The 14,302-nt window shown below is 46.0% G+C and overlaps 1 protein-coding gene across 1 annotated transcript in view; it reads left to right on the top strand.

The window, feature by feature from the left end:
* Positions 1-14,075, top strand: part of SASH3 (SAM and SH3 domain containing 3) — a 29,329-nt gene extending 15,254 nt beyond the window's left edge. Inside the window, exons 3-8 of the mRNA XM_018563900.1 lie at positions 748-891; positions 1,930-2,059; positions 5,837-5,994; positions 8,165-8,377; positions 8,576-8,726; positions 13,871-14,075. Of these exons, the coding sequence (XP_018419402.1) occupies positions 748-891; positions 1,930-2,059; positions 5,837-5,994; positions 8,165-8,377; positions 8,576-8,726; positions 13,871-14,058 (984 nt within the window). The 3' untranslated portion in view covers positions 14,059-14,075. The remainder of the gene's footprint in view (positions 1-747; positions 892-1,929; positions 2,060-5,836; positions 5,995-8,164; positions 8,378-8,575; positions 8,727-13,870) is intronic.
* The last annotated feature ends 227 nt before the right edge of the window (positions 14,076-14,302 follow it).

Here is a 14,302-nt window from a genome sequence, read left to right as displayed (position 1 = left end):
CTTTTTGTGCGCGGTGATTTCACGGTTCATATTTTTTTTTTGTTCACAGAGGTTTATGTAACAACGTCATTCTGAGCCTGAGGAAGGGGACCCTGTGCTGCCCCTGAAAGCGCTTGTACTGGAATGACGGTACTCCATTAATAAACTGACTTTTATTGATTTCACTTACATGGTGTGCTGGTGACATCCGTTTGAACTTTTGTTACAATGTGCGCACCGCGGAGCTTCAAAAGAAAAACTTGATACATTTCTCTAACTAAAGAAATAGTTACCCGTCTAATAATCTCGATTCTCCCAATAAAGAATGTCTAACGACTTCTCTCTGTACTAAAAAAACTAAGAAAAGTTTTGGCTTTAGATACTCATTAAAAAGTTTTCCTTAAAGCGGAGAGAAGCTCCTTTACTTCCTGCACTGTATTGTATTGTGTTATATTGTGTTGTATTGTATTGTGTTATATTGTGTTGTATTGTATTGTATTGTGTTATATTGTGTTGTATTGTATTGTGTTATATTGTGTTGTATTGTATTGTATTGTGTTATATTGTGTTGTATTGTATTGTACCTGTATTGTATTGTATTGTACCTGTATTGTATTGTATTGTATTGTATTGTATTGTATTGTATTGTACTTGTATTGTATTGTATTGTATTGTACTTGTATTGTATTGTATTGGGGTCGCCTCTAATAAGAGTAAATGAAAGGTTTCAGGTTTGTAACATTCTTTCTTTCTTTTTTTTTTTTGCAGATCCCAGAAGATGAAAACGCGCACACACACGAAGAAGGGAAACGCAGCGCGGGAACACTAGGCAAGAAATGGCGGGCGGTAATATCGCGGACGATGAACAGGAAAAGCGGCAAATTGATGATGAAAGCCATGGCTGACGAGATGGTGAGAGGAGATTATAGGGATCAGTAATGTCTGCGTGCTTTATGTTCACGCAGCTGGGTGGATCCAGACAGTATTGTCAGGATCCGTTCCGGTTGCGGCGTCTCAGCTGTAGCTCACGGTATACTGAGCTTTGGGTACGTGTTCTCCCGTGACCCTCAGGAGAACTATGACCTGGCCCCATAGTTTTCCTTTAAGTTGCAGTCACGTGGTTTAGCTATTTAACATGCACGTGTATCTGATTCAGTGGCCAACTGAGCGTCTCTTTATATTATCTTCCCACAGTGGTTTCTGCCTAACATCTTTCTTGCACTGGGGGCTAGAGGAGAAGCGTTTAGGGCAGGGGTGGGCAACTGCAGCCCTCCAGCTGTTGTCCAACTTCAAGTCCCATGAGGCATTGCAAGACTGACAGTTATAGGTAGGGTTGCCACCTTTTCTTCAAGTGAAACCCGAACACTGAAGCGATGCACAGACATTTTTGGGGGAGAATGAGTCGCGGCTTATTCATATGCAAATATCACAGTTGAGACTGTTTTTAGTGGGGAGCCAGAAGCCCCTATTCTAATTTTGGTTGCCCCTGTCTGCCTGACATCTTGTGTCCGGGTTTCTGCTGCCATGAAACCCGAACACAGCATTCAAAACCCGAACTGTCCGGGTGAATCCTGGACAGGTGGCAACCCTAGTTATAGGCCTGACTTCCAGAGGCAGAGGCTTGTTGGCATTTGTGGTTAAAGCACAGCTGGAGGGCCAGAGTTGCCCACCCCCAGTTTATAGCAGAGGGAGAGTCCAGGAAGGACCTCAGCAGTGAGATGATGTCCTATTATAGTCCAACAAACATGTAGGTGACACAAGAAGCAGCAATTATGCAGGAGTGGTGTCACCCTTCTAGACTATGCTTTATACCAGAGGTATCTGAATCACAAGTCTGGCTGAGCAGTTACAAATACTTTTGCATGCAAAACAATTCACATACATGTATTTCAACCCTGTGCCTGTGCGGTCAGAGTCACCCTTTAACCTTTCTATTTCTGTGTTTTGTAGGGGGAAACGGGAGAGCTTGGTTCCTTATCTCCCACATCTTTGGATAGCAGTTTGGATGGGAGTTGCCACGGTAAACTGTCTGATCCTGAGGACAATCAGCACACATCTGTCAGCAGGCAGACCTCCACTGGTGAGTGTATGTGCCTCTGTATCTCCTGCACCAGTGATGAAATGCTTCCTCCTGCACGCAGCAGTCTGATCACTGGGGGAGGGGAGACTGAGGAAATGCTTCCTCCTGCCTGCAGCAGACTGATCACTGGGGGAGGGGAGACTGAGGAAATGCTTCCTCCTGCCTGCAGCAGTCTGATCACTGGGGGAGGGGAGACTGAGGAAATGCTTCCTCCTGCATGCAGCAGTCTGATCACTGGGGGAGGGGAGCCTGAGGAAATGCTTCCTCCTGCACGCAGCAGACTGATCACTGGGGGAGGGGAGATGACATCACCCGAGCCTAGGCAAAGTCACAATCATCTGGGGGAGGGGAGACTGAGGAAATGCTTCCTCCTGCATGCAGCAGTCTGATCACTGGGGGAGCGGAGACTGAGGAAATGCTGTCTCCGGCCTGCAGCAGACTGATCACTGGGGGAGGGGAGACTGAGGAAATGCTTCCTCCTGCCTGCAGCAGTCTGATCGCTGGGGGAGGGGAGACTGAGGAAATGCTGCCTCCTGCCTGCAGCGGACTGACGACATAATCCGAGCCTAGGCAAAGTCACAATTTTAAAGTTTGAATTATACAAATACCTGAGGGTAACATTTACTAATCGCACAGGGCGGCATTGATTTTTCTAGCCTGGCAATAGGCATCTATAGAGGCCGAATAATAACATTGTATCCTTTTCATTGACCTCTGAGGCTGTGAGCACACAGCTCATTACACACTCGCGTTTTAGTAAGTGCGATGATACAACGAGTGGCGCTCTTGCAATGCTTGCCTGTTGTGGCTTCACTTTCCGCTTCCTTTTATGGTTCCTCTTGTTAAATTGAACACCAAATGTATAACTTCACTTCTTGACACGCAAAGAGGAGACTTGCTAAGCAAAGAAGGGTTTAAAGCCTTGGAATAGACCCGTTACATTGAGATTTCAGTTCTTTCCTGTCGTCAGCTATTGTTTAATTATAAAGAAATCTGTGAACCTGAGCAAGAGTCCCTCAGATGTGTCTGTGAAGGTTCTGATGGATCCGGGTCATGGTACAGCTGGTAGCAGTGGCGGAACTACCACCATAGCGCCCGATGCGGTCGCTATGGGGCCCGGGGGTGGGGGCGGATCCCCGGTGCTCTCCCCCGCTTGTATGGGCTGAGGCAGCGGGCATCCGAAAAAAAATGAATGGAGCCGCTGCCGTCCTGAAACTGACAGGAGGACAGCGGCTCCGCTCATCGTGATCGAGCGGCAGGCAGGGAGGAGAACAGAGCCGCTGTCCTTCTGTCAGTTTCAGGACGGCAGCGGCTGTGTGCGTGGCCGAGCGGAGGATCGGTAAGTATCATTGCTATTTACCGATCTTCCTTGTGCAGCACAAACACTGGAGTGATCGTCTGATCACTCCAGTGTTTGTAAATAACTGGGGACACCTAGTAATAGGTGTCCCCAGTTATGAATGAACAGGAGGTGATTTACATCACTTCCTGTTCATTCATGAATTTCTCAATGGGGAGAAGCACTCAGTACAGAGGCTCCTCCCCATTCAGAAACTGCTTGATAGTAAATATCTTACTATCAGCAGTTTGTGAATGAATGGGAAGCCTCTGTACTCAGTGCTGAGGCTGCAGTATGCCAGGCACATGCGCTGCAGTGGGTTGTTAGAACGCATCGCAGTGCATGATTTTTTTATTTTGTAAAAAAAACATGAATTTAACTGCGGCAGCGCATGGCAAAGCTTTGTGACGCATTGCTGTGCGTTGTGATACCTTGTGTTGCAATTAAATATACTCCTGTATCATTTTATCACAACACAAACACAGCGCAAAAACCATTTATAACATAAATCGCTTATTTACACTTTAGTGTTCCTTCATTTTTTTTTATAATCCCCCTTTCCTCAGCCTTTGGGCATATTTCAAGATGACAATGCCAGGACTCATCGGGCTCAGAGTGTGAAAGATTGGTTCAGGGAGCATGAGACATCATTGTCACACATGGATTGGCCACCACAGAGTCCAGACCTTACCCCCGTTGAGAATCTTTGGGATGTGCTGGAGAAGACTTTACACAGCGCTCCGACTCTCCCATCATCACTACAAGATCTTGGTGAAAAACTAATGCAACTCTGGATGGAAATAAATGTTGTCGCATTGTATAACCTTATTGACACGATGCCACAGCGAATGTGTGCCGTAATCAAAACTAAAGGCGGTCCGATGAAATATTAGAGTGTGACTTTTTTTGGGGGGGCCAGCCAGTGTATGTGGAAGACAAATGTTGACGAAGGTTCCTACCCCTGTTCAGAGACGGTTGTTCCAGTTTGAGGTAGAGGGCCTCTTTCACGGCTCTTGTGAACCAATTGTCTTCTCTGTGCAAAGAGTCCACCTCATAGTCCTAGAAAGAATGTTCCTTTTCCTCTAGGTGTAGCAAAATTTGACCTGTAGAATTTGTCCTCCTGGACCATTCGTTTTTTGAGAGGTTGTTTTCTTTCCCCAATGTACAAGGTCTTTATATTCCTCGCTGCACTGCCTATACCAAGTTACTACACAGACATATTGTCCCTCAGATGTGTTTTCATCAAGAACATTAAAGGAGAACTATGGGGTCAAGGCTTTTCCACATAGTTCTCCTTAGGGTAACGGGAGGACACAAACTAGCGTCCTCCCGTCACCCAAAGCTCAGTATACCGCGAGCTACAGCTCGCTGTATACTGAGACGCCGCAGCTGGAGCGGATCCCGACATCGATGTCGAGATCCGCCCAGCTGCGTGACTGACAGCTGGCTCTGCCTATCTAGAGGCAGAGCCAGCTGTACCCGCCCCCTCCCCCGTCCGTTCCGCCAGTCACTGCTGGCGGATCGGAGCGGGGAGGGGGGAATCCAGCCCCTCCCCTGTCACGGCAGAGAGCCGTAACAGGAACGAGAGGTGAGCAAACGCCGGTATGTGTTCCCTCACCTCCCGATCTACTGAGCTGACTTGTGACAGTCTCATTGTCACAGGTCGGCTAGAACTATGAGGTGAGTGAAAATCACTCATAGTTCTCCTTTAAAGTAGAATGGCAACCAAAATGTTTTTTAAGAAAGTGATGAAAGGATAGAACCTCTGTTAGGTAATTATTGTTCCCTGTGTCCTGGTTGGGAGTGAATCCCAACATTTCCTGGCCAAGAGACAGAGCAGGAACATAAGAGACGTCCCCCATAGTGAGGGGAATTTCCCTCTTAGACTCTTGTCATCAGAATAGGTGTCCCCATTGGAAGATTCCCCCTTTATTCCTGTTCTGGTAACATCTGTAAAATTTCGGATTGTCGTAGTGACAAATGGTCACCAGGAGGATGAGAGTAGTTCTAACTCTTCTGCTCTGTAGCAACAATTGGGAAAAAGATATGGCAGAAATATGAACACTGCGATTGGTGAACATCTAAAAAAAATGCTGTTTGCCGGCGTGACTTATTGTCACAATATTTTCTGAAGGAATGGATGGCACTGGATCCCCAAGTCTTCCCTTATTACCAACTATTGGTGTGGGGGTGAAACACAGCGTTTGAACATGAGGCTAACGGCTCCTGCAAACCAAAGGGTTTCCAAGAACTCTAACTGAAGGGAGAGTGTGTGAGATTGAAGTGTCACACCATACTGTTAAAGTTCACAATTAGCTTATTCCAATACAAGGTCAATGTGTACAATTGATGTGCGGTCAGCTTAACACTTGCACATATAATGTTCCCTATACATTGCACTGCGTTCTGTTGCCAATCGTTATCCGTTCTGTTTGCAGGCAGCGAGCTGTGCAGCCCGTCTTATTCCTACAGCAACAGAGACAGCATCAACATAGAAAACCTCGCCCCTCCGTATACTGGGCCGTTCTGCGGGAGAGCAAAGGTCCATACTGACTTCACGCCGAGTCCATATGAAAAGGATTCACTCAAACTCAGGGTAAGGCTTTGGACCGATATAATTTACACACAAATCCCGAAAGTGAAGAAGAACAGAACTTTGCCTTAAACAGCATCTAAAATTCTTCTTTTGAAGAACCATTTGGAAGGTCTCCAGTGAATGTACTGCAGCAGATACATTGCAGAAACTTGACTTGAAGGCCTTTATGATGGGCCTCTTACAGTTTGTTGGCAAATTATGAGATTTGGACATGTCCTGCCATTTGTTTGTAATCCTCACTATCTTTTTGTCAAAATAGTTGTATTGTGTTGAACAGAAGTAAAGTTACAACAGCTTTCACAGGATACACGTACCAACACTTTTCTGAGTTTTCCAAATCGTGTACATAGTATTATCCAGGATACACAAAACACTATAAACGGAACATAAATTCTTCTCCCAGACATGTAGGAGATGTATGAGTTTGGTGTGCGCATCGACTGAATACTACAGAGGAGGACAGTTAGTGATCCAAAGTCATTTATCACCCACATTGCCTTTGTTTCCTTACTAAACGTAAGTAATGCGCGTTTTCCCCAGTGTGGTCCACTGCCCCGAGTAGCTCTCGCCCCTCTGTGAGTGTCTCCTACTCGGTCATAATCCAGTATCCCTGAGTAATAATCCTCACTATCTTAAGCTAGCAGTGGTTAGTAACATTCAACTGTTCTGTAATGCTGAAGATGTTTTGCAGCGTATCCGAGCCTCTTCTTGAGTTCCCATTGAGTGTCAGTACATACCCCATACAGGCAGCACAGACACCTTAATCCAATCACCATGGAATGTGTCATGGCAGATGTTGATTGTCCAGGAATAGGATGGGAGATTTCAAAGTTGTGGAACCTCCTTGTTCTAATTCCATCATCCCATCCTTGGTGGCAGGAAGCCTGCAACAGGAGTTATTCCTTTGATTTATATGGCCGAAGGTGTTAAATGTTGTTAAATCACCAGGGCGGAAGAGAGGTTACAATGGCATTATAAATGGGTGTAAGATGGTGCTGAAAACCCCCCACCCTTGTTTAGGGATGGTTGTTCCATTTTGATGTAGATGGACTCTCTCATGCCCCCTGTGAACCAATTGTCCTCGCTGTCCAAAATGTCCACCTTCCTATGTTCTGATGATATGCTGCATTCATCGTCATCAATTTTGACTAGGGATGCGTGATTCTCTTCACAAAACATAGCATTTATGGTTCAAGTTCAATATTGGTCCCAGGTCTGCACTTGTATAAGGGGTTCCCACCATCCCTGCACTGAGATACCGGGTCTGCACACCTGCTGTGACCATTATAAGGGGTTCCCACCATCCCCGTGCAGAGTTCCTGGGTCTGCACTCCTGCTGTGCCCATTATGAGGGGCTCCCACCATTCCCGTGCAGAGTTCCTGGGTCTGCACTCCTGCTGTGCCCATTATGAGGTGCTCCCACCATCCCTGTGCTGAGTTCCTGGGTCTGCATACCTGCTGTGCCCATTTTAAGGGTTCCCACTATCCCTGTGCTGAGTTCCCGAGTCTGTACACCTGCTGTGCCCATTTTAAGGGTTCCCACTATCCCTGTGCTGAGTTCCCGGGTCTGTACACCTGCTGTGCCTATTATGAGGGGCTTCCACCATTCCGTGCTGAGTTCCTGGGCATGCACACCTGCTGTGCCCATTTTAAGGGTTCCCACCATCCCCGTGCTGAGTTACTGGGTCTGTACACCTGCTGTGCCCATTATGAGGGGTGCCCACCATCCCTGCTGGATTTGTGTATTTTAAAGTATGGAGAAAATAACAGGGAGAGCTGGAACATAGAAAGGGGAATGATGCCATCCACAACTTATAGGTGGTGGACAGGAACAGAGATGAGCACAGAGAATATGGCATTGAGATCTTATTGTTGGAGTGTCCAATACATTCAGGATGCCATAGCTGACTCAGCCCGCCAGACTCTACCTATAACTAAAATATCACTTTTGTATGGGCTGACTTTGTAACTCAAAATAGAACATGGTTTTACCTTCTAGATTGTAAGCCCTCAGGGGCAGGCCCTCCTTACCATCTTGTCTTGAATAGTATTGTCATTGTAATGTCTTCCTTATATTGTAAAGGGCTGCGCAAACTGTTGGCATTATATAAATCCTGTATAATAATAATAATTAAACTTCTGGTGATTTCCATTTTCTGTTTGCATTCAGGTAGGAGACATTATCAACATCATAGAGAAACCTCCAGTTGGAACTTGGACGGGCATGTTGAATAACAAGGTGGGGTCGTTTAAGTTCATCTACGTAGAAATTATACCCCAGGAAACCGAGACCCCCAGAAAAATCCGGACACATGGAAGAAGCAAAACATCACAACCCAATACACTGACACTGACAGAGCTGCTTGAACGTATCAACATGCAGGTTAGACTTTACTCCATGTGGCCGATACATTTCTGATTAAAGAGGACTGGTAATAGAGCAAAGAAGGTGCTACAAGGAAAAGGTTATACAAACGAGATACTTTGTTTCTTTCAGTTCCAGTTGAGCCCCCAACATAGCAGTCAGGTTCCTCCCCTGCTTAACTGAGCTAAAATGTTTTTACCCTCCGCTTGTCCCCAGGAACACATCGCCACCCTCATGCTGAACGGTTATCAGACCATCGAGGACTTCAAGGACCTGACTGATAGTCATCTGCTGGAATTAAACATCACAGACCCTCAACACGTTGTTAAACTGCTGACCGCCGCTGAAATCCTGCTGGATTATGACAGTAAGTAGCTGTTCAGTTCATCACTCATACAGATGAACTCGCATCTTAGAATTCCAAATCCCGAACCGTTTCAGTTACAGCTAAATGTCCACCAAATAAGCATCTGGAATACATACATGCTGGCCGCTTTGCCTAACAAAATATTGACCATTCTGTCCAGCTGTTTTTGTGATCCTCCCACCACTGCCTCACTGTATAGCCAGGATGGTGACACCAGGTTGCTTGTTACAGTTAAAGAAGAACTTCAGGAAATGTAGAAAATCAACCCTTGCAGTGGGGCTACCCCTGAACTGCAAGGGTTAAATGCTGCAGTAGGGCTACCCCTGCACTGCAAGAGTTAAGGGCTTGTTTTGGTCTAGGGATCCTACTCACCTGATCCTTGGTCCTTTGCTGATAGACCGGTCCCTGCAGCCTCTACTCCCCTGGGCTCAGCCATCTAAGGACCCATGACCTCATCACGTCTAATGCAACTGCAGCTGAAGAAACCAAAGGACATTTTGGTCTAGTGGCTGCAATAAAGAAAATATATTCACCTGATCCTGGGGATGGGCTCACCTCTCCACATTCAGCCACCAGAGTGGAAGGGAAATGTCCTTTGGTGTCTTCAGCTGCAGTAGACGTGAAGACAGAGGCGCTAGATCTTCTATTCTTAATATCCGATGTTAGAAAGGACCGTCTCATCAATCATCAATGTGACTTGTTTCACACAGGCTGCTCACATGTAACAGAACACAGCCAAAAGAGGGAGAGGAAAAACCCAACTATACAAGAAGCGGTTTACGAGTGGCACACTAATCATAAAATAGTCCAAAATGATGTTTTATTCAGTAATTAGTATATTAATTAGAGATTGTCCCTCGGTCAGGAAATCAGGACACCGCATCCTATAATTAGAGTAGGCTATGAAGAAAATATGACTTGGGTTACTTTTTAGGTGTCAATACCTGGTAATAGTTTCCCTATAGTATGCGATCAGTAGAAAAATAGGCAATGCGTTTCGGGGGGTCGATGTATTCATACTCACCCACTTTATCAGGGTTTGTATATTGTATGATGGCCAGACTCAATTTAATTTTAATGAATAATTACAGTATCTGTGTGTGTGTATAAATATACAGTGTATATATCTATATATATGTATAGATATATACACTGAGTGGCCAGTTTATTATATACACTGAGTGGCCAGTTTATTATATACACCGAGTGGCCGGATTATTATGACCACCTGACGTTTGTAGGCAAATTAGCTATAATTTGGCGCTAAAGTTGCTAGAGGGCCAGACCATTATAAATAGGGAAGTAGGTTGGTTGCCACGACAGTAGAAGTGATTTGCTTCTGAAGATACGGGGAAACAACGCAATGTAACAGCCTTTGAACGTGGGATGATTGTTGGCGCTCGGAGCCATGGAGCGAGTATCAGCAAAACAGCAGAATTCGTTAAATGTTCAACAGCAGCTCATTGTTAAAGTGTTTAAAGACCGGACTGTCAGCCGAAAATCTGGGTCTGAACGTGCGAATTGTGGCCGTCAGCGACTAGTCAATGTTAGGGCAGAACGGGGGAGGGGCAAGACTGGTACAAGACAACAGAAGGGTAACAGTGCAGTGTCAGATTCCTCGCATCACCTTTCATCATCTCGTGGAGTCACGAGGCGGCCCAACGAAGTACTGATGGGGGTGTCATAATAATCTGGCCACTCAGTGTATATATTATATTTATTAGGGATGTCCCGATACCACTTTCTTAAGAACAAGTACAAGTATTGTCCCTCATGTACTTGCCGATAACAATTATCGATACTTTTTCTTCAAGGGACATGTGAATTTTTTTTCTAAAACAACACAGACTCATAATTTTAGGGCAGTTTCTCACCAGGGCTAAATACAGATGTCACCAGAACTGAACATGTCCCCACAGCAGGACACATGTCCCTGTCCCCAAAGCAGAATTCCTCTCACCAAGCTGCATCTCGATCTCACCAGGTGTAGTGGACATCTGCAGTGGCTCAGCGGGCACTCCACCTCATCCGGCTTCCCCCACGTTCAGAGCGGCGCTGCCACGTCCAGTCAGGCCGTACCGGTCAAATCCTCCCCGTCAGTGTCCCCTGGGGCTGTCCATGGCTGTGCCTGCGCCGTGAAGCAGGAGATAAAGAACCGCACAGACACTGCCATGGACAGCTATCTGCAGGTCCCCAGCAGGCTGCCGAGGTCCCCACAAGCGCGGGAACTCGGACGGCAGCTGCTGTTTGAAAATGTAAAGGGCTGGTAAAGGCCTTAAGAATCGGGGCATTTTCACGAGTACAAGTACTCGTGAAAATGTCTGGTATCGGCCCCGATACTAGTATCGGTATCGGGACATCCCTAAAAAAGATATATATATGGAGAAAGAGAACTATTCATCACAATTCAATTGAGTCTGGCCATAATTGAAATCATACAGCATACAAACCCTGATGAAGGTGTCACAGCCGCTGGTTCCAAGTAGCTTGGTCTGGATCGCAACTGCGGATTCAAGGGATAGAGGTGTGACTAATGGGCGGCACTCAGTCAATGAACCCCAGGCGTCACTCTCTTGCAAAGACAGAGAGTTTGGGGTTCTTGCATCATCTGCCGGTTTAACTAAAGAACTCAAAAAGAGGTAGCGTGGGTGGTACTAGATCGTAACCCCACGGAAGCCAGATGGTTCCTAAGTATAAGGAATGTACCTAGTTCCAATGAGCAATTAGTCACCGCAATATAACTTCAGACCGGGATATATATATATTTGATATGTAGCGCAGGTTATGGATCTCACAGTACCTCTAAGTTTAAGCGGGCTAGATATTACATATGCAGATCCCTAGGCAGTATAACATAGGCAGTCCATAAGTTATGCACAACTCCCAATCTAGTAGAGGACGAACTCTAAGTCCCATATGATGGCTCAGAGAGCACTGAGAAATACTTGCGCTTTTATGCACTGGTCTGCAGGGTGCTGGGTGCTGGGCTCGTCCTCTTGGAGTAAGTGGAGGCAGGCTTCCTGGGAGCAAAGAGGTCCTGGAGTTGGTTTTGGGCTTGCGAACCCAATAGTGAACACCCTGCAGCGTTCATAGACAGTTTAAATAGGCCGCGGCCCTGACGTCATGCGTCCGCGGCGCACTTCCGCGTTCCAGCGTGGAGCGCATAGTACCTCCCCTAATGGGGGAGGGAACCCTCGGCGGCTTCCCTGTCTGGTGTGTTCCACGCTGGAACGCACACGTGACGTGGCACGGGGCCGAGGTACGTTACAGAAGGGGGGTTTCTGAACTCCCGAAACGGCATCGACTGTTTTTCTACCGATTATTGAAAACATCATTTTGAACTCTTTGACCATTAGTGTGGCGCTCTTACTGCTTCATGTATAGTTTAGACTTGTGCGCCGTCAAAAAATGTGTTTCGTTTCGTTCCGAAATATCCGTTACTTCGTATTTCGTAATTCATATTCGAAACTCAATTCGGATTCGTACGAAATACGGATTTTCGTTAGTTTCGGCACATTTTCGTAACTTTACGAACATTCGTTATGATGAAGTTAAAAAGCAAAAATACCTTTGTTAATAGTCGATGTGGTAGTTATTTTTTTATCCGAAATACGAATTCCGTTAACGGATTCCGGATCCGAATTTCGTATTAAAAAAAAACTACCATCAACTCCAATATAAATGTACTTTGCTTTTTAACTTCAATATAACGAATGTTCGTAACGGAACGAAAATACATCAACGGAATTTCGTATTCCCTGCCTGTGTATTGTAATGCAACTCTCAGCAGCAGCGGATCCGTATTTCGGATTTAAAAAAAAATCTTGTCATGTTGTTCAACCTCATTTACAGGGGTAATAGTTCCTGTTTCAAAGAAATTCAGATCTGAAATTCGTTAACGGAATTTCGTATTTCGGATATAATTCGGAAACTGCAATTTGGATTTCGGATGCTTCCGAATTTACGAATTTCAGGAAAATTTGTACGAATTTCGATTCGTAACAAAACGAAATCGCACATGTCTAGTATAGGTGCATGCTTGTTGGCAGCCTTTGCAAGCTAACTTATCAAGATGGGAATCTTTGCTAGGAGGAGGGTTGGCTCTTCCTCCGAATCATTAAAATGTCTCTATTTAGCATATTGTCACGTACCTGGCTGGAGACTGAGAGGACAAGGGGCTACCTGTGCACCTCTTGCCCCACACCTCTGGAGATGGAGACAGAGAATGTGTAGACAATGAGTGGCACAGACGCCTATGCTGGCAGCTGGATGAGGCCTTGTGCAGAGGCTGCAGATGCTCAAGGTAGAGGAAGGAGCAGGCGAGTCTGCAGGGATCGGGTGACTTGGAGAAGCTCTGGAAGCTGGATAACATTGTGCCAAGGGTGACTAGATGAGCAGACACAGGACAGCAGGGTAGGCAGGAACCGGACGAATGGCCGAAAGCAGAGTCAGTCGTAGCCGATATCCTACACAGGAGGGCAAAGTAGTAGTGGTACTGAAGCAGCAGGAAGGAGCAAGGTCAGGATCACAAGCCAGGGTCATACACGTTTAAGCAAAGTCACAAGGTGCCAGATCAGGAGACAAGAAGCGAGGTCCAAGGGTCACAAGCCGGGTCCATACACAAGGAAGCAGTAATGCAGGGTAAACGCAGGAACACAAGGATAGCTGACAACCACACAGCAACTGGCTCCATGGTCAGGCATTGTTTAAATAGGGAATGTGCGCCATTGCCATGGTACCTGTGTGTGTTAAAAGTAGCCACTGCTCCAAGCTCACTCCCACGATGGACTACAATCTCAATACAAATTAGTAAATCTCACTAAACGTGAGATTGTAGTCCATCGTGGAGTGAGCTTGGAGCGGTGACTACTTTACAGCACACACAGGGACCATGAGGAACAGACGTAGCCCCCCTCCAGAAGGAAAGACAGTGTCAGCACCAATTCAGAGATGATTGGAGGCTCTACAGCCGAGTGATACACAAATAAGATACATTTGTTGATAATAGTTTAGGAACTTGAATGTATTTTTAAGATTTAACTCCGGAGTCAGTGTTAATGCGTTGACTTGTCTTGCACCTGGCTATTCGGCATGGAACAAAGGCTCACAGTCTAATAAAAGATTTCACGATTGGTCTATTGCAGCCCCCAGCGAAACGGAAGAGGTGACCGGGACATCTTCGGAGCACCAAAACTCCCACCTTCCCCGAGACTCCGGATGCTACGAGGGACCCGAGAACCTTGAAAGCAGTCGCGACGAGTCCGACAGCCCCGAGGAGAACTTCCAGAAACTGTCCCTAGGTGACGGTGAAGTGACCACTCAGGAAGGATGACATTTTTTTTGTTGTAGAATTGATGACACGATTGAAATTCCATCACTTTCAGTCAAGCAATATCGCAGGATTGAATGAACATGAGAAAACTGAAACAATCTTCGACTTTTTGGTTCCAAAGCTTGGATTTGAACACAGTTGGACGTTTTTTTGACATGAAATATTGAGTATTGTCCTCCTTTTTCTACATTTTGTTTTTATAATTTGTGTGTGTGGGGGGGGGGGGTTTCCCCGGTTTTTCTTT

The sequence above is a fragment of the Nanorana parkeri genome, unplaced genomic scaffold (genome assembly GCF_000935625.1).
Source record: "Nanorana parkeri isolate BGI_ZX_2015 unplaced genomic scaffold, ASM93562v1 scaffold708, whole genome shotgun sequence".
Taxonomy (NCBI): domain Eukaryota; kingdom Metazoa; phylum Chordata; class Amphibia; order Anura; family Dicroglossidae; genus Nanorana; species Nanorana parkeri.
This window is presented reverse-complemented; position numbering and strand designations above follow the sequence as displayed.